The 21,691-nt window shown below is 41.1% G+C and overlaps 1 protein-coding gene across 1 annotated transcript in view; it reads left to right on the forward strand.

Annotated features, from left to right (window-relative positions):
• ptpro (protein tyrosine phosphatase receptor type O) overlaps window positions 1-21,691 on the forward strand; it is a 45,617-nt gene that overhangs the window by 23,809 nt on the left and 117 nt on the right. The window contains exons 10-27 of the mRNA XM_076111255.1: window positions 204-315; window positions 564-727; window positions 1,669-1,789; window positions 2,555-2,688; window positions 3,310-3,448; window positions 4,119-4,239; window positions 6,736-6,804; window positions 8,763-8,846; window positions 11,203-11,238; window positions 11,780-11,861; window positions 12,322-12,412; window positions 12,568-12,644; window positions 13,313-13,447; window positions 14,200-14,322; window positions 14,411-14,565; window positions 18,467-18,602; window positions 18,699-18,811; window positions 19,227-21,691. The exon at window positions 19,227-21,691 is cut by the window's right edge and continues 117 nt beyond it. Coding sequence (XP_075967370.1) covers window positions 204-315; window positions 564-727; window positions 1,669-1,789; window positions 2,555-2,688; window positions 3,310-3,448; window positions 4,119-4,239; window positions 6,736-6,804; window positions 8,763-8,846; window positions 11,203-11,238; window positions 11,780-11,861; window positions 12,322-12,412; window positions 12,568-12,644; window positions 13,313-13,447; window positions 14,200-14,322; window positions 14,411-14,565; window positions 18,467-18,602; window positions 18,699-18,803 — 1,884 coding nt within the window. The 3' untranslated portion in view covers window positions 18,804-18,811; window positions 19,227-21,691. The remainder of the gene's footprint in view (window positions 1-203; window positions 316-563; window positions 728-1,668; window positions 1,790-2,554; window positions 2,689-3,309; window positions 3,449-4,118; window positions 4,240-6,735; window positions 6,805-8,762; window positions 8,847-11,202; window positions 11,239-11,779; window positions 11,862-12,321; window positions 12,413-12,567; window positions 12,645-13,312; window positions 13,448-14,199; window positions 14,323-14,410; window positions 14,566-18,466; window positions 18,603-18,698; window positions 18,812-19,226) is intronic.

A 21,691-nucleotide genomic window follows, 5' to 3' on the forward strand; every position in this document is an offset into this window, starting at 1 on the left:
AGAGTGGCGGCCATTTTTTGGTGTGGCTGCTGATCTACAAAGGGAAGGTAGCACCGCTCCAACACCGGCCCTGTGGAGCCTCAAGACCCAGGAGATGTTGTGTTGGTTTGTCAATTATGTATCGGGTAAATGTATGTGACGTGTCGTGTGACGTGACATGTGACACACACACACACACACACTAACACGCTCTTTGTCTCCAGAGGGTCACAGATCTGCTGCCCGCTTGGTATTATAACTTCCGTGTTGCCATGGTGACATGGGGCGACCCGCCGCTCAGCTGCTGCGACAGCTCGACGGTGAGCTTCATCACAGGTACTGAAACATCATTATATACCATTATACATCATTATATATTGTTATGGTCCGGCTCTAGAACCACAGCAAAACAATATATATATATACTATATATGATCATATAAGACACGACGTGTTAATGTCTCAGATGTCTCAGTTCTTAAATATAATGTTATTTGTTGGTGAATAATCAAAGTGCAATGATAAAAACATGACATAATATACATAATATATATATGTTAAGTGATAAAGTGTCTCTCCTGAAGCTCCTGAGGCTCCTCACATCTCCTCGGTGGACTACTCTCATGGCGTCCTCTTCGTCCGGTGGACGTACGGTGAGCTCTTCATCGACTTGTCTCACTCCAGGATGCTTCACTGGCAGCTGGTCGCCGTCGGGAAGAAAGGACCAGAGAGGAGCTACTCCATCGACGTGAGTCCATTATTCATTTATTTCATTAGTTCATTATTCATTAGTTCATTATTCATGAGTTCATTATTCATTAGTTCATTATTCATTATTCATTAGTTCAATATTCATTATTCATTATTCATTAGTTCAATATTCATTATTCATTAGTTCATTGGTTCATTAGTTCATTATTCATGAGTTCATTATTCATGAGTTCATTATGCATTAGTTCATTATGCATTAGTTTATTTAGTTCATTTATTCATTTATTCATTTATTCATTTATTCATTTATTCATTTGTTCATTTGTTCATTTGTTCATTAGTTCATTATTCATTAGTTCATTATTCATTAGTTCATTTATTTCATTTATTTCATTATTCATTAGTTCATTTATTTCATTTATTTCATTTATTTCATTATTCATTAATTCATTCATTCATTAATTCATTAGTTCATTAATTCATTAGTTCATTTACTTCATTTAGTTCATTTATTTCATTATTTATTAGTTCATTAGTTCATTTATTTAATTTATTTCATTATTCATTATTAATTAATTAATTCATTCATTGGTTCATTCTTCATTTATTCAGTTATTCATTTATTCATTATTCATTAGTTCATTATTCATTAGCTCATTCATTCATTCAGCCATTCATTTAATAATTTTAATTTTAAACTCATGTTTACAATGTTTACTGAGGTAATAAATCAAGAGAGAAGTAGAGTCATTTTCTCATAGGCTTCTATACAACCAGAGGAGTCGCCCCCTGGTGGACAGTAGAGAGGATGCAGCTTTAACACATGAAGTTATTATGGAGTTCTGGTTATAAATCGTCGTGACTTCTGGAAACATTCTGTTTGATCTGGAACAGGAAGTCTGTCTGTAAATATTTATGTTTATATGTTATGTGTTAATCCTGTTTACTTGACTGTGATTGGCCGGTGTGTGTCGTCAGGTGACTCGTAACGTGATGCGGGCCAGCCTCCCTCTGCCTCCAGGAGACATCTACAACCTGACGGTGACGGCCTGTACAGAACGCAGCAGGAACACCTCTATACCCACCATCATCAAGCTGGGTCAGTGTACACACACACACACACACACACACACAGAGACAGACACGCGCACACACACACACACACACAGACACACACACACACACACACACACACACACACAGAGACAGACACACACACACGCACACACACACACAGACACACACAGACAGACACACACAGACACACTAACACACACACTTTTCATTGTGTTGGTTCTGGCGCCCCCTGTGGACTAAAGTGGTCGTGTTTCACCAGAGTCCCTTTAGAAAACCTCTCATTTCACTGCAGCAGGTTCTGACAGTCTGACCCTCTCAGTCCTGGTCCTGGACTTCCAGAACACATGTATTGGTAGTTTAGCTTCACACGTCGGCCATCATTAAATCCTGTGACACCACAAACGATCCAGAGTCCAGAGTCCTCATTGTCGTTGTTGTCTGGTCCTCAGGGGTTGATGGACAGCTTTCACATCAGACAGGTTTATTTTAAACAGGTTAGTTATGAACAAGAAGCCTCATAAACACAGTGAGTCAGGTGATCAATAGAAGCTTTGACTGAACATGAACAGATCTAGATCACTTGATGATTTAATACCACAGTCCCTTCATCATGATTGTAACTGGTCAGCATGGGCTCAGAGTCTTCATCCTTCACCCTGAAAGTGAATATGAAACCTCATGTGTTCCACTTCCTCTTCTGGGCGTGTCGCTGCGTTTACTTCTGTAAACGTCTCTCACCCTCTTCGTACCAGCTCTCATGGACTCTTGTGTTTCTTTCTGGCTGCAGAGCCAGCTGCTCCGAGGTCTGTGTACGCCGTGAACGCCACCCACTCCTCAGTGACTCTGCTGTGGACCGAGGACGGCGTGGTGGACTACTACCAGGTCCTCTGTAGGGCCAACAGACCCGGCAAGGAGCTGAAGGTAAAACCACCTCATGAGATCGCCACTAAACACAGACGTTAACGCGTCAGACCTAACCCTGTTCTTTCTTCTTCATGTCTTCATGTTTTCAGAGGAAATCTGCAGAATTCATTTTTTAAATTCTCACGTTATTTTCTTTGAGACGTTAAATCAATTCAACGAAACTGTGACAGAAAATATATCAGAACAAATATATCAAAGTGATTGAGAGGTGATGTAGAGAAATACATAAATACAGTCAAATATAATAATAATACCCTTTTATGTATTCATAGTAAGAATAATAAGACAGTTTGAATCACGCTGAGTAGAAATATAAAGATTTATAATATTAAATCTGACTGAAGTGTCAGAGTATCAGCAGGATGCTACCCTTCATTCATTCATTCATTGTAAGAACAATAAGACAATAGAAACAGTAAACAGTTTGATTTTTAAGATTTCAATCTGAATAAAAACACAAATAAAACAAATAGAATAGATTGTTGGTTTAATAATAAAAGTGTTTCTGAGGCTGTTTGATGTTTCATCTCAGTGATTATTAAATAATAATATTACCATGTGGTTAACAAGGACGTCTCTGCTGTCTCGTTTGTCTTCGTCTCTGGTGGTCTCCTTCAGACTCGCGAGCCTCAGACCTCCAGCCATCACGTGGTCACGGTCTCCGGTCTGACGCCCTCGTCCTCCTACAATTGCTCCGTCACCAGCTTCAGCTACAGCACCGCCAGCAAGCCGGCCCACATCACCATCAGCACCGCCGGTCCGTTCATCGTCTTTATTTAATCCTGAAAACACCTTAAAGTTCACTGTGATGAGCTCCACTCACTGAGTTTAAGGTGTTTTAGCTTTAAGGGGTTTTGCTTTACGTCATTTTTAGATTTAAGGAATCCACTTACGGCACAAGTTCAGGGATTCACCCAAAAGTTTGGGTTATTAATGGATAAAGTAATTTATTTTAATGTATTAATTACACAGTTTAAGAGATGAATTAAGGTGTAAAAATTTAGCAATTGTCCCTTTATTTTTATTTTAGTGGAAAAAATGTCTGTTAATATATCCTTTAGTCATATTTATAATACCTTCATTATATTATTTTAATGGATGAATTAATGGAACTTTAATGTGAAAATATTAACGAATTCAGTTTCATAGATTTTTTAAATCTCTACCAAGCTGCTGTGAGTAAAACTCAACACTTCCTGCAGGTGTTTCACATTAAAAGCCTGTTTAGAAAGGGAGGTGTTGTGTCCTTTGAACAGCTGGAAGGCTTTTATTGTGAAAGTATTACATTTCATTGATAGTAGCCTAACATGTAGAAGTGATGTGGAAATGATCTTTACACTGAATTTATTAAGACAACAAGTAAACAAGATAATTATGAATAAAGGTTTGTCTTTTTAATACGAGGTTATTGTTGTGTGTGTCTGCAGCTAAAGAGATGAACCCGACCGTAGCCGCCATCTCGGCTCTGGCCGTCCTCAGCATCCTCCTCATCAGCCTGCTGATTCTGTTCCTGCTGGTTCTCCGAAAGAAGCACCTGCAGATGACCAGGTATTCAAACACCTTCATCACGATCATAATCATCATCAGGAATGTGGTTTATGGGGACTGAGAATCACTGAGAATGTGGTTCATGGGGACCCAGAATGTAGTTTATGGGGACTCAGAATGTGTTTAATAGTTTCAACAGAGCTATTTTCAACTAAAACATGTTGTCACAAACCGGGCCGAACGGCCATGACAAAAAAGGGAGACGCATTCAATGAAACAGTTGATTAATTATTTATTCGGTTTAAAGTAATATAAAAGACAATCATAAACTAACAGTGACATGTGAAGTCAGTCATTTCAGCAGTGTAAGTGAGTGGGTGCGTGTAAAGTGTATATGCAGTGTTGTATAGTATAGAAACAAACCATAACCGCAACAGAAACCAAAATGAATGTCTCAGGAAGGAGCGAGAGACCAACTGCGAATCCAGAGGGTTTTTGTACTGAGTGCTCTGGCACACAGGGCCAGTGTTGCAAATGGCCTCAGGTGCTTCCACTCTGCCTGACGACCCTCTGCCACACCCACCTCCACACCTGCAAGGAAGGCAGCCAAACGAACAGGCAGAGAGGGTCGTCACATGAACACTGTTGGTATGAACACTGTTGGACTGTTATATCTTTCAGGTTACATTTAGCAGAACAACTTCCTAGTTCTTAAAATATAAAAAAAATTCTGTGACACAGAAACGACTTCCTCTTCTTGTGAAAATAACCACCATGAATAACTTCTACATTATTGATCTGAGTGTTAACACCCAGCAGTGTTTTATCACTATTATATAAATCTACATGTTAGTGTGACAGTGACGAAAACATCTGGCTCTCAATGTATGTCTTCATCAAAACATCTGGAGGTATTTAAAGAGGCTGTTAGCAGATTAGAGCATATGGGCAGGATTTATGGTGGATTTATTTGCTTTAATCCTTCTGTTATATGGTGAATGTGTTTTATGGGGACTGAGAATGTGTTTTATGGGGACGTAAAATGTGGTTCATAGGGACTGAGAATGTGTTTTATGGGGACGTAAAATGTGGTTTATGGGGACGTAAAATGTGGTTGATAGGGACTGAGAATGTGTTTTAAGGGGACTGAGAATGTGTTTTATGGGGACGTAAAATGTGGTTTATAGGGACTGAGAATGTTTTATGTGGACTTAGAATGTGTTTTATGGGGACTGAGAATGTGTTTTATGGGGACGTAAAATGTGGTTTATGTGGTTTATGTGGACTGAAAATGTGTTTTAAGGGGACTGAGAATGTTTTATGGGGACGTAAAATGTGGTTTATGTGGACTGAGAATGTGTTTTATGTGGACTTAGAATGTGGTTCGTGGAGACTGAGAATGTGTTTTATGGGCACTGAGAATGTGTTTTATGGGGATTTAGAATGTGGTTCGTGGGGACTGAGAATGTGTTTTATGGGGACTGAGAATGTGTTTTATGGGGACTGGGAATGTGGTTCGTGAGGAATGAGAATGTGTTTTATGGGGACTGAGAATGTTTTATGTGGACTGAAAATGTGGTTTATGGGGACTGAGAATGTGGTTCATGGGGACTGAGAATGTGGTTCATGGGGACTGAGAATGTGTTTTATGGGGACTGAGAATGTGGTTTATGGGGACTGAGAATGTGTTTTATGGGGACTGAGAATGTTTTATGTGGACTGAAAATGTGGTTTATGGGGACTGAGAATGTGGTTTATGGGGACTGAGAATGTGGTTCATGGGGACTGAGAATGTGTTTTATGGGGACTGAGAATGTGGTTTATGGAGACTGAGAATGTGGTTTATGGGGACTGAGAATGTGTTTTATGGGGACTGAGAATGTGGTTCATGGGGACTGAGAATGTGGTTCATGGGGACTGAGAATGTGTTTTATGGGGACTGAGAATGTGTTTTATGAGGACTGAGAATGTGGTTCATGGGGACTGAGAATGTGTTTTATGGGGACTGAGAATGTTTTATGTGGACTGAAAATGTGGTTTATGGGGACTGAGAATGTGGTTCATGGGGACTGAGAATGTGTTTTATGGGGACTGAGAATGTGGCTTATGGGGACTGAGAAGGTGTTTTATGGGGACTGAGAAGGTGTTTTATGGGGACTGAGAATGTGGTTCATGGGGACTGAGAATGTGTTTTATGGGGACTGAGAATGGTTTATGGGGACTGAGAATGTGGTTTATGGGGACTGAGAATGTGGTTTATGGGGACTGAGAATGTGGTTCATGGGGACTGAGAATGTGGTTTATGGGGACTAAGAATGTGTTTTATTGGGACTCAGAATGCGGTTTATGGGGACTTAGAACACCTAACTATCAAATAGTTAAAAAATATTTTAGCAAATTATTTTCAACACAATTCTGAAACTGTTATCGTCCCTTTATTTATTTATATATATCAGTTTCCAGTTATTTTCACCACAGCTCACTTCCTCTATTTGCTGCTCAGTCATCAAATATTTCTGACTTCCTCAAACTGTTTGTCGGTGTTTTCTGTTTCAGAGAGTGCGGCGCAGAGACTTTTGTAAATTTCGCTTCGTTTGAAAGAGACGGGAAGCTTCCTTATAACTGGTAGGATCCTCCTCCTCTTGTTTGTCATCTTCAAATCACTGTGACATGTTTAGACCACATCTTTAAATCAGAAATGATGGAGCACCTCACAGTGCTGAGACCTGGTTTTGAGATCCAGTCCGCCTCAGAAACCACACATCCTCAGTTTGGATGTGGAATCCAGTCGCTGCAAACTCCCTCAGAGACCCAATCAGAGGCAGATTAGCGGCCTGGGGGGGGGGGGGGGGGGGGGGGTATTGAGGAGGCAGATCAGGGATTTGAACATGTAGCTACAGATTTTAGCTCGTTTATGGCGCTTTAATGACGATGATGATGGTGATGATGAGGATGATGAGGATGAGCTCAGCCCCCCCACGCTGGCTTTGTTTGGACCAGCTGAAATGGGGTGTTTGCTGATGAAAGCTCAGGAAGTCCCTTAATCTCAGATTAAAGGGACAAAATGTTGTTTTTTGGAAGTTAAATTGTGTTAAATTCTACAAAACAAGAAATTTAAATTCACAGTTATTTATTCATTAAAATGAGACCGTTATGGAATAAAACTGAAAACGTCTCATGTGGCTGATGGATCAGACTCAGTCCTACTCGTCTGTGATTAATATAACGGCTGAAAGACGGTCAGTTAAGGCAGAACCTTCCATCACTAAATGTGTTGCTGTAGTCGTGTTAAAGACCTTCTGTGGATGTGAAGAGACGAGAGGACGTCACCACTGATGCAGATAAATGTGTGAAAACGAGATGCTCAACACATCTGTATCTGAAAATGACCCTCATGAACAATAATAACGATTTTGTGCTTAATCCATAAATAATTAAACAAATAGCACTACGCTCCTTATTATATATTTTCTTTTGTATCCACATGATACAAAATGCAATTTGATTAGTTAATCCCAAAATGTGTTATGGTGTCCCACAGAATGTCCTAGACTTGAGACTAAACTAAAAACGAATTAATTATTGTTAATTATTGATAATTAATGTAAAAAACATGAAATCCTTCAATAATAATGCTGATGCAGCACCTGATTCTCACTGATTACTGAAACAAAACTTTATTTCATGCTTTGAGAAATATAATCATGTTTTTCATTAAACAAAAGAATCCAAAGTTATCAAATGATAAATGTTAAATGATAAATAATAAATGTTAAATGATAAATGATAAATGTTAAATGATAAATGTTAAATGTTAAATAATAAATGATATATGATAAATGTTAAATGATAAATATTAAATGATAAATGTTGTCTAAACACAAGCAGTCGTACAAAAACTGATGATTTATGTGATCAAAGTCAATAAGATAATGAATCTCATTTCAACCATCAGCTCCGACACAGTTCTTCGTATTTGATACTACGGACACATTTCTGTTGTGTTGACGTTTTCTCTCTGGAGCTTCATGTTCAGGAAAACATGAAAAACTAAAACAAAGATGAAGTTATTAATACATTCACTCATTCACCAATTATTGCATCATTGTACAAATGAATCAGGTAAAAGCAGAACAGCTGGAGGTGAAAGAGGTTCGTTCTCCACGTTATTCTGCAGGTTTAAAGTATCTGCATCAGTGGCAACACGACCGTTAACGACATCATCTGGGTTTTTAATGTGGCCGTCACACAGTCTGACGTCACCACCGAGTGACAGAATTTGGACTGTAGATGTTGAGGCGTCCTGGCTGAGTGTTGCATTGTGGGCCGGGGCCCGGGAAGACGTGGTGATGTCACAGACTCGGGGCCGGAGGGTCGAGACAGAGAGGCCATTGACGTCCAGCAGCAGACAGACTCCTGTTGTCCTCCAGAGAGACAGCGCTGCATGATGCTTTAACTCTGTGTTCTGTGCTTCTTTACTAACGGAGCACCACGTTCTGTCCCCAACATGTCGCCACCTAGTGTCTGCTTTTATTTATTTTCACTTGTTTGTGTTTTTATTTCTTTATTTGAACCCCCTTCAGGCGAAGAAGCCTCTTTGCCTTCCTTACCCTACTGCCATCCTGCCTTTGGACTGACTATCTTTTGGCTTTTTATATTAATCCTTGGTAAGTAAGCCAAAAAACACTTCACTTCAGGGGCATGTCTGAGCAGAGCCACAGCCCGCAGTATTGATCCGAGACATTGTTCCACATTGTGGAGCCACCGGATCACCTCTGGATCCAGAACTAAAGCATAAGCTTGGTGATGTTCACTGTTCTCTTGTTGTCAACAAACCCCACGAAAAGACCAAAATCAACAATTCATTTACAGATGTGGTGTACCTCAAGGCTCGATTCTCAATTCAAATGCTTCTCCTTAATTATTATTATTATTTATGCAGATGATATACAGTTGTCGACTCTAGTGATAGTTATTGTCTCTTTTCCCTCAAATACTGATATAGATATTACAAGATATCTTGTGATTTAGTTTCTTAGAAAGGATCAGTCTGTTTTACTATTTCAAACAAATCCCACGAAAAGACCAAAACCAACAATATATTTACAGATGTGGTGTACCTCAAGGCTCGATTCTGGGGCCTATTCTTTTCTTTTTTTAAATGCTTCTCCTTAATTAGTAGATCAAATATAGAATTCCATATTTATGCGGTTGTCAATGCTAGTGATAGTTATTGTCTGGTTACCCTCAAATTCAAATTTGAGGAAAATAAGTGTTAGATAACTTGTTCTCAGTCTGAGGTGATTGTGTTAAACAAATCCCATGAAGTGACCTCAGACGTTATGATTCAGGTTCAAATAAACCATGATGACTGTTGGGAGGAAACAGGAAGTGAACCGCTTTATCTTCTGCTTATGTCCAAGGTTTTGTTAAGCCGTCCATTGAGCCCGACCTTTTTCCTCTACGGATGTTTAGTGTTTCTTGAAGAACGTTCTCTAGTGGTCTAGAATCACAACGACTGTGACCACTAGAGGGCGCCGTCACCTGAACATAACACATGTTGTTTTGGGGTATTTACTGTTGTTTTTCTTTGTTGACAAGAACAAAATATAGAATATCACCAGAGTTATACTGAAACACTTGAAAGCTGCATTTTAAAATAAAAATCCTTTAAAGTCCAGTTTGATTGACGGGGAAACAAGAAGTCAGCACATCATTTTTTATGACTTGTTGAACTTTGTCTTGCGGTGCTGTGACTGGTCGAACTGTCAGAGTCACACTAACATGTTGGATGTAGCATGATGCTAACTGTTGATGCTAACTGCTAACTGCTTTGCTCCATGTTTGGACTCTGCATGCCGTCTTTCTCTTTTTGTCTGTTTCCACTTAAGAAGTAGAGGTTGAGTATGTAGCACTGCTGTTAGCGTAGCTTTTATCTCCTGTATCTATTATTATTATATAGATGTAGATCTTATAAATTTGCATGTTGCTGGTTAAAGACACACTTGCTGACTACAGATTTGGAGATCTGTAACACAGTCAGTGAATCTTTGCTAATGCAGAAGCATGAAGCGTAAAAGATAAATGACTGTAAATGTAAACATGCTGCATGTTTGTGGTTTAATCACTGAGCATGATATTATGATGATGATACAGTTATTTTGAGGGTTTGACTGATGGACGGTTCCATTCTGGCCTTTTATGGAAGTGTATGGCTGCCAATAATCAAATAAAGTCAAGTTTGCACAAAATGTAAATTTTGAATTAATTTAAGTACTGCATTGGCAACAGGATGTGAAATTTTATTTTCCAATTTGCAAACATTTGTGCAACTTTAACCTGTAAAGGAAGTTGACATTTGAACTGTATATAAATATCCTTATTTAAAACCTGATTATTCATAATTGATACTAATATTAATATAATTTGCCTCTGAGGCCTTTTTTTTAGATTTTCTTCTCTTTTAGCTAAAATTGGAATGAAAATCAAATTCACATTCTAAACCCAGTTTGCAATTTAGATTAAAAAATGTATTCAATTAAATGTAATATATGTTGTTTTATACATTAATAATTACCCTTTTCATTTGATTTAGTGAATTCGTGATTTAGTGAATTATTGATTTAGTGAATTAGTGATTTAGTGAATTAGTGATTCAGTGAATTAGTGAATTAGACATTTAGTGAATTAATGAAGCCCGCTGAGGCAAATTTGTGAATTTGTGTTAAAGTAAATAAATTGAATTGATTTCCTTTTGATGTTGGCAGACGTTGACATTTAGTTTCTGACCACTGAACACAACAGGTGTCACCAAATAAACCCTGAAAGATAATAAGATGCAATGATTCAGTTCTCCGTATTTAACCACTTCAGCAAATTCAATGAAATAATATATTTCATGAAGAATTTAAATATATCACCATTAATAAAGGCTTTAAATCCCACATCGGTCAAACTCTAATGTCTTAATATTATACAGTATCAGATAGTATGTAATATAGTCACCATGTTTGTATTTGATAGGAGCAAGACGGCTTTAAAGAAACGGAAGCTAACGAGGTAACGAGACTAAACTTCTGTGGCTTCTTCATCTTTATTTATCTATTTATGTATTTATGTAATTATGTATTTATGTTGTGTGTGTTTGCTGCTATCGCACTAATAACCTTCAGCCGGAAACAGAACATTTAAATATTTAACATTCAGACAGAGAGAGCAAAGATGGATTAATAAATGAGTTTTAAAGCACAATACAACATATGAATATTGTCTTTATATTCATAGAGCTACTTCCCTCTTCTTCCATAGTTCTTCTTATTAAACCAACGGCTCACTCAGATGTGTTCTCCTCATCTATGATTCACATATTTAAATAAATCAAAGTTAGATATAGATCTTTTGTGTGTGTGTGTGTGTGTGTGTGTGTGTGTGTGTGTGTGTGTGTGTGTGTGTGTGTGTGTGTGTGTGTGTGTGTGTGTGTGTGTGTGTGGACATTTGTTTGATATTTATGTTGTTGAATGTGTAAATATGAAGCAGTCATATTTATATTTGTATGTTTTATATATATATATATGTATTTATTTCTGTTGTCTTATTTCAGTCCCGTGCAGCTGGACGACTTTGACGCGTACTTCAAAGAAATGAGCAAAGACTCGGCCTACAAGTTCTCTCTGCAGTTTGAGGTACAGCAGGTCCAGACCAGACCAGCTGGTTCAGACCAGACCAGAAGGTTCAGACCAGCAGGTTCAAACCAGACCAGCTAGTTCAGAATAGAAGGTTCAGAATAGAAGGTTCAGACCAGAAGGTTTAGACCAGACCAGCAGGTTCAAACAGACTAGAAGGTTCAGATCAGACCAGCAGGTTCAAACAGACTAGAAGGTTCAGGCCAGAAGGTTCAGGCCAGAAGGTTCAGACCAGAAGGTTCAGACCAGACCAGCAGGTTCAAACAGACTAGAAGGTTCAGGCCAGAAGGTTCGGGCCAGAAGGTTCGGACTAGAAGGTTCGGACCAGAAGGTTCGGGCCAGAAGGTTCGGGCCAGAAGGTTCGGACCAGAAGGTTCAGACTAGAAGGTTCAGACCAGCAGTTTCAGACCAGCTGGTTCAGGTTTCTGCCCCCGTTAACGTTCCCTCATTGTGTTTTTAGGAGCTGAAGAGTGTCGGTCTGGATCTTTGCCATGATGCAGCAGACCTGCCCATCAACAGGCCCAAGAACAGATACACCAACATCCTCCCCTGTGAGTCACTGACCGCAAAGCATCATGGGAAAAAGAGGACGAGCTCACCAAACTGATTTATGGATGAAAGTCACGTCACACTAACGAGTTTACTCGTATCACAGAAGCACATGAATGTTTCTCTAACAGTTAAATCTTTAAATCTTTATCTCCAGACGACTTCAGTCGGGTGAAGTTGATCTCGATGCACGACGATGAAGGTTCAGATTACATCAACGCCAACTACATACCTGTGAGTATAAATATACATACCATATACATGTATTTCACTTTTAATATGATTTACTTCGTAGTTTTTCAGTGGTGGAAGAATTATTCATATATATTACTTACAGTAAAAGTACATATAGCACAGTGTACAAATACTCTGGTACAGTAAAAGTACTAATACCATACTGTAAAAATACTATGTAACAGTAAAAGTACTAGTACCACACAGTAACAATACTGCATTCAGAATATTATTCGGTAAATGGTCCCATGTTACCTGTATAATGTACAGTGTACTGTGTATTGTAATATTTCACAGTACATCAAGTCATTATAGTAAATTGTAGAATTATAGTTTCTTCTGTTTTCATTAATATTTTATAAAATGATCAAATGTTTAAAGAATAAAATCTGAATCTGTAAAGTAACTAAAGCTGTCAAATAGAGGAAGTAAAAATAACTATCTTTCCTTCTGACATGTAGTAGAGTAAAAGTATATGAAGTAGAAAGTAGTATCAGGAAAATGAAATACTCAAGTAAAGTAAAAGAACATAAATTGTACTTGCGTCCGCTATTAGTTTTCTCAGTGAAAGAAAATAAATACTGAATTCACTTTATTATTATTTATATATTAATGACATTAATGATATTTGTTCATGACAGTAAAAGTGTGTATTTTGTAACTTTCAGGGGTACAAAAATACAAAAGAGTACATCGCCACTCAGGGTCCGCTACCGGAGACTCGTAATGATTTCTGGAAGATGGTTCTTCAGGAAAAGTGTCCGATCGTCGTGATGCTGACTCAGTGTAACGAGCGGAGGAGAGTGAGTACTTTAATCTAGTACTAGTACACATGTGAGGGTGAGTATTTTAATCTAGTACTAGTACACATGTGAGGGTGAGTACTTTAATCTAGTACGAGTACACATGTGAGGGTGAGTACTTTATGTCACTTTCTACTTTTATCAGACAGCTTTACTCAGTTTACAAACACACAAAACATATGAAGAGTTTATAAAATATGATAACTTTCAAACACTTTTTACAAGATTAGTTGAAACCGTTAGTCCATTAATCAATTAAGTAATGAATAAATTAGTCCATTAATCAATTAATCAATTAGTGACAGAAAATTAATGTGATGTGTTTTGATGATTGAAGTTGATTCCAGATGTAACAATGTATAAATATTGATCTATTATTATTTGTATTAATATATTATTATATATTAATATTATATATTAATGTATTATATGTACTATATTAATTATTATAAATAAATACATATTTGATGATATATTTTACTAACTACATATATTGCGTGTGTTCCAGGTGAAGTGTATTAATATACTATGTATATTCATATATTATGTGTACTATGTGTTCCAGGTGAAGTGTATTAATATACTATGTATATTCATATATTATGTGTACTATGTGTTCCAGGGGAAGTGTATTAATATACTATGTATATTCATATATTATGTGTACTATGTGTTCCAGGTGAAGTGTATTAATATATTATTATGCATTATATATATTCATATATTATATATATATATTTTGTGTGTTCCAGGTGAAGTGCGACCACTACTGGCCGTTCACAGATGAGCCCGTGATGTACGGGGAGATCAGTGTGGAGATGCTGTCTGAGTCGGAGTCTCCAGAGTGGACCATCAGGAAGTTCAGACTGGGATACGTGAGCACCAGTTTCTCAATCTCTGGGTCGGGGCTCAGCATGGGGTCCAGGTCTTCGTGGTGTTTATGGTCTTTGTCTCCCCCTGCAGGCCGACGAGTCTCAGGACGTCCTCCACCTGAACTACACCTCGTGGCCCGACCACGGCGTCCCCACGGTCAACGCCATCGAGAGCATCCTGCAGTTCGTCCACATCGTCCGTCAGCAGGCCAACCGGACCAGAGACCCCGTCATTGTCCACTGCAGGTCTGGACCCCGTGTACTGTATATACATATATATGTATCCACTTAGCACTTACGTATTGTATTCATACTAGCTTATTGCACTTATTGTATTCATATTAGTTTGTGACACTTATTGTATTCGTTTGTTTCTGTACGTTGGCTCTGGTTTATGCTCTTAGATGCTTGTTTAAAAGAGATGCACTTATGACTTCTGGTGACGAGTAGTTCTCTTGAATACCGATGTTGAATATTGTAAGTTGCTTTGGATAAAAGCGAATGCTAAATGACTGTAATGTGATGTAATATGTATATATACACAGTACACGCCCACAGTTAGCATTCTAACTCTGGATGTTTAGATGCCAAAAGTTTATCATAGTGTCACTTTTCTTTTATTGACAAAAGTATAATATACAAAAGAAAAGGGTAAACAATAGCAGAACATAAGGAACAGATCAAATACATATGAAGAGCATTGTAATATTAAAAGTCTGGAGTACAGATACACATATGAATTATTATTTAACAGCTGATTACTTCTTGTTGTTAAATAAACTGAGTGATTAAAGTAGAATTGATCGTGTGATACCCTGTGGACTCACCACCCGCAGGGACAAGCATCGGGGTCGGGTGCAATGCAGACCAGGCGGCAGGTCGGGCGGGAGGCCAGGGCATGCCGATCGCCGGCAGCATAGACTAGCTCTAGGGACGTGGAACGTCACCTCGCTAGCGGGGAAAGAGCCGGAGCTGGTGCAGGAGGTGGAGCGATACCAGCTAGATATAGTTGGACTCACCTCCACACACAGCGTTGGCTCTGGAACCAAGCTCCTGGAGAGGGGTTGGACTTTGTCCTTTTCCGGAGTTGCCCAGGGTGAGAGGCGCCGGGCGGGAGTGGGGATACTCACGAGCCCCCGGCTGAGCGCCGCTGTGTTGGACTTCTCCCCGGAGAACGAGAGGGTCGCCTCCATGCGCCTACGGGGAGCAAGGCTCTGACTGTGGTTTGTGCTTATGCACCAAACAGCAGTTCGGAGTATCCGGCCTTCTTGGAGTCGGTGGGAGGGGTCCTGGAAAGGGCGCCGCCTACCGACTCCATAGTTCTCCTGGGGGACTTCAACGCTCACGTGGGCAATGACGGAGAAACCTGGCGGGGGGTGATTGGGAGGAACGGCTTGCCCGATCTGAACCCGAATGGTGTTTCGTTATTGGACTTCTGTGCTTGCCACGGTTTGGCCATAACGAACACTATGTTCGAACATAAGGTGGCTCATAAGTGTACCTGGTACCAGAACACCTTAGGCCGGAGATCAATGATCGACTTTGTAATCGTATCATTTGATTTGCGGCCGTATGTCTTGGACACTCGGGTGAAGAGAGGAGCAGAGCTGTCAACTGATCACCACCTGGTGGTGAGTTGGATCAGATGGCAGGGGAACCGGTTGGAAAGACCCGGCAAGCCCAAACGTGTAGTGAGGGTGAACTGGGAACGTCTGGCGGAGGACCCTGTCCGGGAGGTCTTTAACTCCCACCTCCGGAAGAACTTCTCACACATCCCGAGGGAGGTTGGGGACACGGAATCCGAATGGACCATGTTCAAAGCCTCTATTGTGGATGCGGCCGCTAGGAGCTGTGGCCGGAAGGTCATCGGTGCCTGTCGTGGCGGCAACCCGAGAACCCGGTGGTGGACACCGGAGGTGAGGGAAGCCGTCAAGCTGAAGAAGGAGACCTTCAAGGCCTGGTTGGCCCAGGGGTCTCCTGAAGCAGCTGACAGGTACCGGCAGGCCAGAAGGGCTGCAGCTGCGGTGGTCGCGAATGCTAAAACTCGGGCATGGGAGGAGTTCGGGGAGGCCATGGAGAAGGACTTTCGGTTGGCCTCAAGGAGGTTCTGGCAAACCATCCGACGGCTCAGGAAGGGAAAGCAGGGCTTACCCCAGGCTGTTCTCAGCAGGGGGGGAACTGCTAACCCGGACGGGGGACATCGTCGGGCGGTGGAAAGAGCACTTTGAGGAACTCCTAAACCCGACCAACATGTCCTCTGCAGAGGAGGCAGCACCTGAGGACCTAGGGGGAGGCTCACCCATATCCCTGGCAGAGGTCGCTGAGGTAGTTAAAAAGCTCCTTGGTGGCAAGGCGCCTGGGGTGGATGAGATCCGCCCTGAGATGCTGAAAGCGCTGGACATAGTTGGGCTGTCCTGGCTGACACGCCTCTTCAATGTCGCATGGGGGTCAGGATCAGTGCCCATGGAATGGCAGACCGGGGTGGTGGTTCCCATCTTCAAAAAGGGGGACCGGAGAGTGTGCTCGAATTACCGGGGTATCACACTACTCAGCCTCCCGGGGAAGGCTTATGCCAGGGTGCTGGAAAGGAGGCTCCGACCGCTTGTCGAACCTCGGATTCAAGAGGAGCAGTGCGGATTCCGTCCCGGCCGTGGAACAGTGGACCAGCTCTTTACCCTCGCAAGTGTCAAAAAAGAAGGTTGAGATCCCAGGAAAGCTGCCTGAAATGAAGGAATACAGTTCGATATGAAAGTAGGCTAAAGGGACACAAAGCATATAACTAGTAAAGGATGAATAGTAAAGGATGAAATCTACTGGAGGGGTTCTGGGAGTTTGCCCAACCAGTCTACATGTGCTTTGTGGACTTGGAGAAGGCTTTCGACCGGGTCCCTCGGGGGTTCTTGTGGGGGGTGCTGCGGGAGTGTGGGGTGCCGGACCCGTTACAACGGGCGATCCGGTCTCTGTACGACTGCAGTAGGAGCTGTGTCCGCATTCTCGGTAATAAGTCAGACACGTTCCCGGTGGGTGTTGGCCTCCGCCAGGGCTGCCCTTTGTCACCGGTCCTGTTCGTGACTTTCATGGACAGGATATCTAGGCGCAGCCTCGGGGTGGAGAACGTCAGGTTCGGGGGTCTCGGAATCGCCTCTCTGCTCTTTGCAGATGATGTGGTCCTGTTAGCCTCCTCGGATCATGACCTCCAGCATTCACTGGGGCGGTTTGCAGCCGAGTGTGAAGCGGCGGGGATGAGAGTTAGCACCTCCAAATCTGAGGCCATGGTTCTCTGCCGGAAACCAGTGGATTGCTCCCTCCAGGTGGGGACGGAGTGCCTACCTCAAGCAAAGGAGTTCAAGTATCTCGGGGTCTTGTTCACGAGTGAGGGTAAGATGGAGCGGGAGATCGACAGGCGGATCGGTGCGGCTGCAGCAGTAAAGCAGGCGCTGCACCGGACCGTCTTGGTGAAGAGGGAGCTGAGCCGGAAGGCAAAGCTCTCAATTTACCACTCGGTCTACGTTCCTACCCTCACCTATGGTCACGAACTCTGGGTCGTGACCGAAAGGACAAGGTCGCGGCTACAAGCGGCCGAAATGAGCTTCCTCCGTAGGGTGGCCGGGCTCAGCCTTAGAGATAGGGTAAGGAGCTCGGTCATCAGGAGGGAGCTTGGAGTCGAGCCGCTACTCCTTCGCGTCGAAAGGAGTCAGCTGAGGTGGTTCGGGCATCTAATTAGGATGCCTCCTGGACGCCTCCCACTGGAGGTTTTCCAGGCACGTCCAACTGGGAAGAGACCCCGGGGAAGACCCAGAACACGCTGGAGAGATTACATCTCTCAGCTGGCCTGGGAACGCCTTGGGATCCCCCAGAATGAGCTGGAACATGTTGCCGGTGAGAGGGAGGTCTGGGTCAGCCTGCTTGGCCTGCTGCCACCGCGACCCGACCCCGGATAAGCGGAGGAAAATGGATGGATGGATGGATGATCGTGTGATAAACAATAATATATTCATTACGTGTTATGTATTATTGGCTACTGTTATTATTCAGATCACAGTATGATCATGAAACCACAGAACAAACAGATGTTAGACAGATGTAGTGATGATGTCATCCACGTTGCTGGGGTCACGGAGGTCTAACCTCTGTGTCTGGGCTTCAGTGCCGGAGTGGGCCGGACCGGGACCTTCATGGCTCTGGACCGTCTGATGCAGCACATCAGAGAACACGAGTTTGCAGACATCCTGGGGATGGTGTCCGAGATGCGGTCCCACCGTCTGTCTATGGTCCAGACTGAGGTGAGCTGAGGGAACGGTGTTAATGTAGACCTGGTTCAGGTGTCCAGACCTGAGACCTGTTGACCTCACAGGTGCGAGTCTGTGTTCTGTCGACAGGAGCAGTACGTGTTCATCCATCAGTGCGTCCTGTTGATGTGGCAGAAGAAGAAGCAGCAGTCCATCACCTCTGATGTCATCTATGAGAACGCCAGCAAGACATAATGATGGAGGTGAGTCAGTGACATCACACCCGATATACTGTGACAGGACTCATTATGACAGGATATATGATTGTATTATGAGAAATGTAAACAGCAGCCACAAAACAGTTCTTTGGTCAATATGGTGAAGATCTTAACACACTGAATGTAACATCAGAGAAACACTGTCCAACATGTGTAACTGTGTTTGAACACCAAACACCAGAGTCCTGGTCCTCAGTCAAGACCAGCTTGATGCAACAGCAGACGAGTCTCTGTAGAGATGTTGGTATGAAGTTATAATCAAGACGAGGGAAACAAGTCGTAGTGTAGTATGTCTCTAAGAAACCTGCAGAGTAACAAATAAACAGATATTAAACTAAAAACTTTTACTAGTTTCAATAAAAGCAATTTGTGACTGAAATCCCTTCTCCTTGTCTTGCAGGCTGCGATCACAGCCGAGCTCCTGAGCTTCAGGCGTCCGTCCTCTGCAGAAGAAGATCCGCTTCATCATCAGTATCAAAAAAACAAAAACAAAAGAATCCAGTTTTGGTTTGAATTGGTGTTTCAGCTTTGGGACGGAGATTTGCCTTAAGGAGCCTTCACTGAACCACAAACCCCGAACCCCCCCGAACCTGGACTGACTCAGCGTCAACGTGGGCCGGGAGGGGTCGGAGGTCATCCGGCTCTGTCCTGTGATTGGATGTCCACACTGTGTCCGTCCTCGTGGAGGCAGCGTTACCGAGTCAGCAGTTTTTCTTTTTTTCTTTCTTGTTTTTAATCTCAGGAGCAGCTGAAGAAGAAACCCAGCGAGCACATCGGCCTCTTCCTCCGCTTCCAAACCTCATCTGTTCGTTTCACCTCCTCACTGCTCTCCTGGTTCAGTATATTTAATAATTCTTCTTCTCTAACATGCTAACAAACTGCCAGGAGACGATCCTCACTCAACCAACCTACTAGAAGTTCTAGAAGAAAGAAGAGCACAAAGTTTACTTCTCTGATGTTTAATTCAACACTAAAAACATTGAGTAACAAAATCCATCTGTCAATTAAATGGAAAGTCAATCATCAAAGTCTTTTGGATCAGATTTCATAAATTGCTGCTCGACTCACATTTTGACTCCTGAACGTGTGAATGTTTGCTGAGTCAGCACAAAATAAGAGAGTTGAAGTGAACAAACTTCTCTGAGGACGACGATCGTCGCTGTCGGAGCTTCTTCAGAGTCACTGGGTCAGAGCTGAGATGAACTCTGAACTCTGTGATGAACCTGAAGCTTCTCTGAGGTTCAACAAACCGAGGATCAGAAGGATCAAAAGGATCAAAAGGATCAGAAGTGGCTGAAGACGAACAAACTGACAAAACCTCCAACAAACGACATCGACTTTCGTTCTGCTGACTAGACAGAAACGTATCTAAAGGCCGGCCCGAAACCTTTCTGAGCTTTTCTTCCATCAAATTACCGAAACATAAGAAAAGGTGCAACTTTGATTCATGACAATAAAACTAATAAATACGAGACGGAACAAATATTAAACGAGCAAAAATAGTTTGACTTCATTCCTCTGCCGTCGTTACAAAAGTTTAAAGAGCATCAAAATATTTATTTTAATCCTACAGTTTGATTGAATCGGTAGAATTTGTTATAATGAAACGACGGAGTTCATGTTAAAAACTGATCTGGTTCTAAATTGTTACTTTTTTAATATTTGGTGTTTTTTTATTTGAGTTAATTTGAAAATTGGACCAAAAAGCTGCAGAAATGTTTCTGAATTTAAGACGTTTTAATAATAAATAAATAATAAATCAGTGAACATGAACAGTAGAAAACATGATTCTGATTTTAAAATTAATCACTTTTGGATTTTGTCTTAAAATAGTTTATTTTAGTCATCAGATCAACGTTTAACAATTCTTCAGTAACATTTCATCTTTCATGACTTTACAGAATGTTTACTGAACCTCATTTGATTTACTGCGTTCAGGAAGTTCAGCGTGTCGCCAAAATAAGAGCGCAGAGTTCAACGACTTAAAAACATCACATTGGGTCTTTCATCTATTTACTGCCAACAATCAGTCAAATTGTTTAAGCAGTAAAATAAAGTTTGTAGTTAGTTCCATAAATCAACGTTGTTCTAGTTTCTGTGAATCTTTGTTTTCGTTTAAATAAAGATTATTAGTTTTGTTTGGAATACTTTCAATCTTTAGTTTAAATTAACAGAACTTCTCAAATACATCAGTCTAATATTTAATATTAAACAGCTTCATATTTTGCCTGAAAAATGAATAACTTTAAATGAGTAACTAAACTAAAATCAGATTTCAAAGAATGAAACTATTTACAGAAACAGCTGATATTGTTTTGATACATTTGAACTGATTAGTACAAAATGTTTTAAAGAAAAGACGTTTTATGAACTCAAAATAATAATGAATTTCAAAATGAAACAAAATGCCCCACAAATTGTTTATGATCGCAAATCTTTGTACAATCCATAAAGTTTTCATCATCTAATATTGATTTAGCACCTTGAATACTAAATCGAATGAAACACCTGTTTGTGTTATTTTGACATCACTTTGTGTCTAATTAGTGAAATAAAGGAAGAACTCATGAATGTGTGAAAGGATTCGTGGCCTTGAGGCTGAAACTGAAGTCTTTTCACTATTAATATCAAACGTACTGTAAATATTCATATTAATATTGCTTATTGTTTCTACTCGTCTTTACTCAGTAATCTGTGGAACTGTTACTTTAGAGTTTGTTTTTTTAAACTTGTATCTGTGAATCATCAGCTGAGCCACAAGTTCAGGAAACGTCGACTCGGAGAAAAAAAACGCACTTTGTTAGAAATGAACCTGCAGACGACTTCTCTGAACTCTAGATTCTCTCTTCGTGTTGAACGTGTTCG

This window comes from Anarhichas minor, unplaced genomic scaffold (genome assembly GCF_050575085.1).
Source record: "Anarhichas minor isolate MPS153535 unplaced genomic scaffold, ASM5057508v1 ptg000044l, whole genome shotgun sequence".
Classification (NCBI taxonomy): Eukaryota; Metazoa; Chordata; class Actinopteri; order Perciformes; family Anarhichadidae; genus Anarhichas; species Anarhichas minor.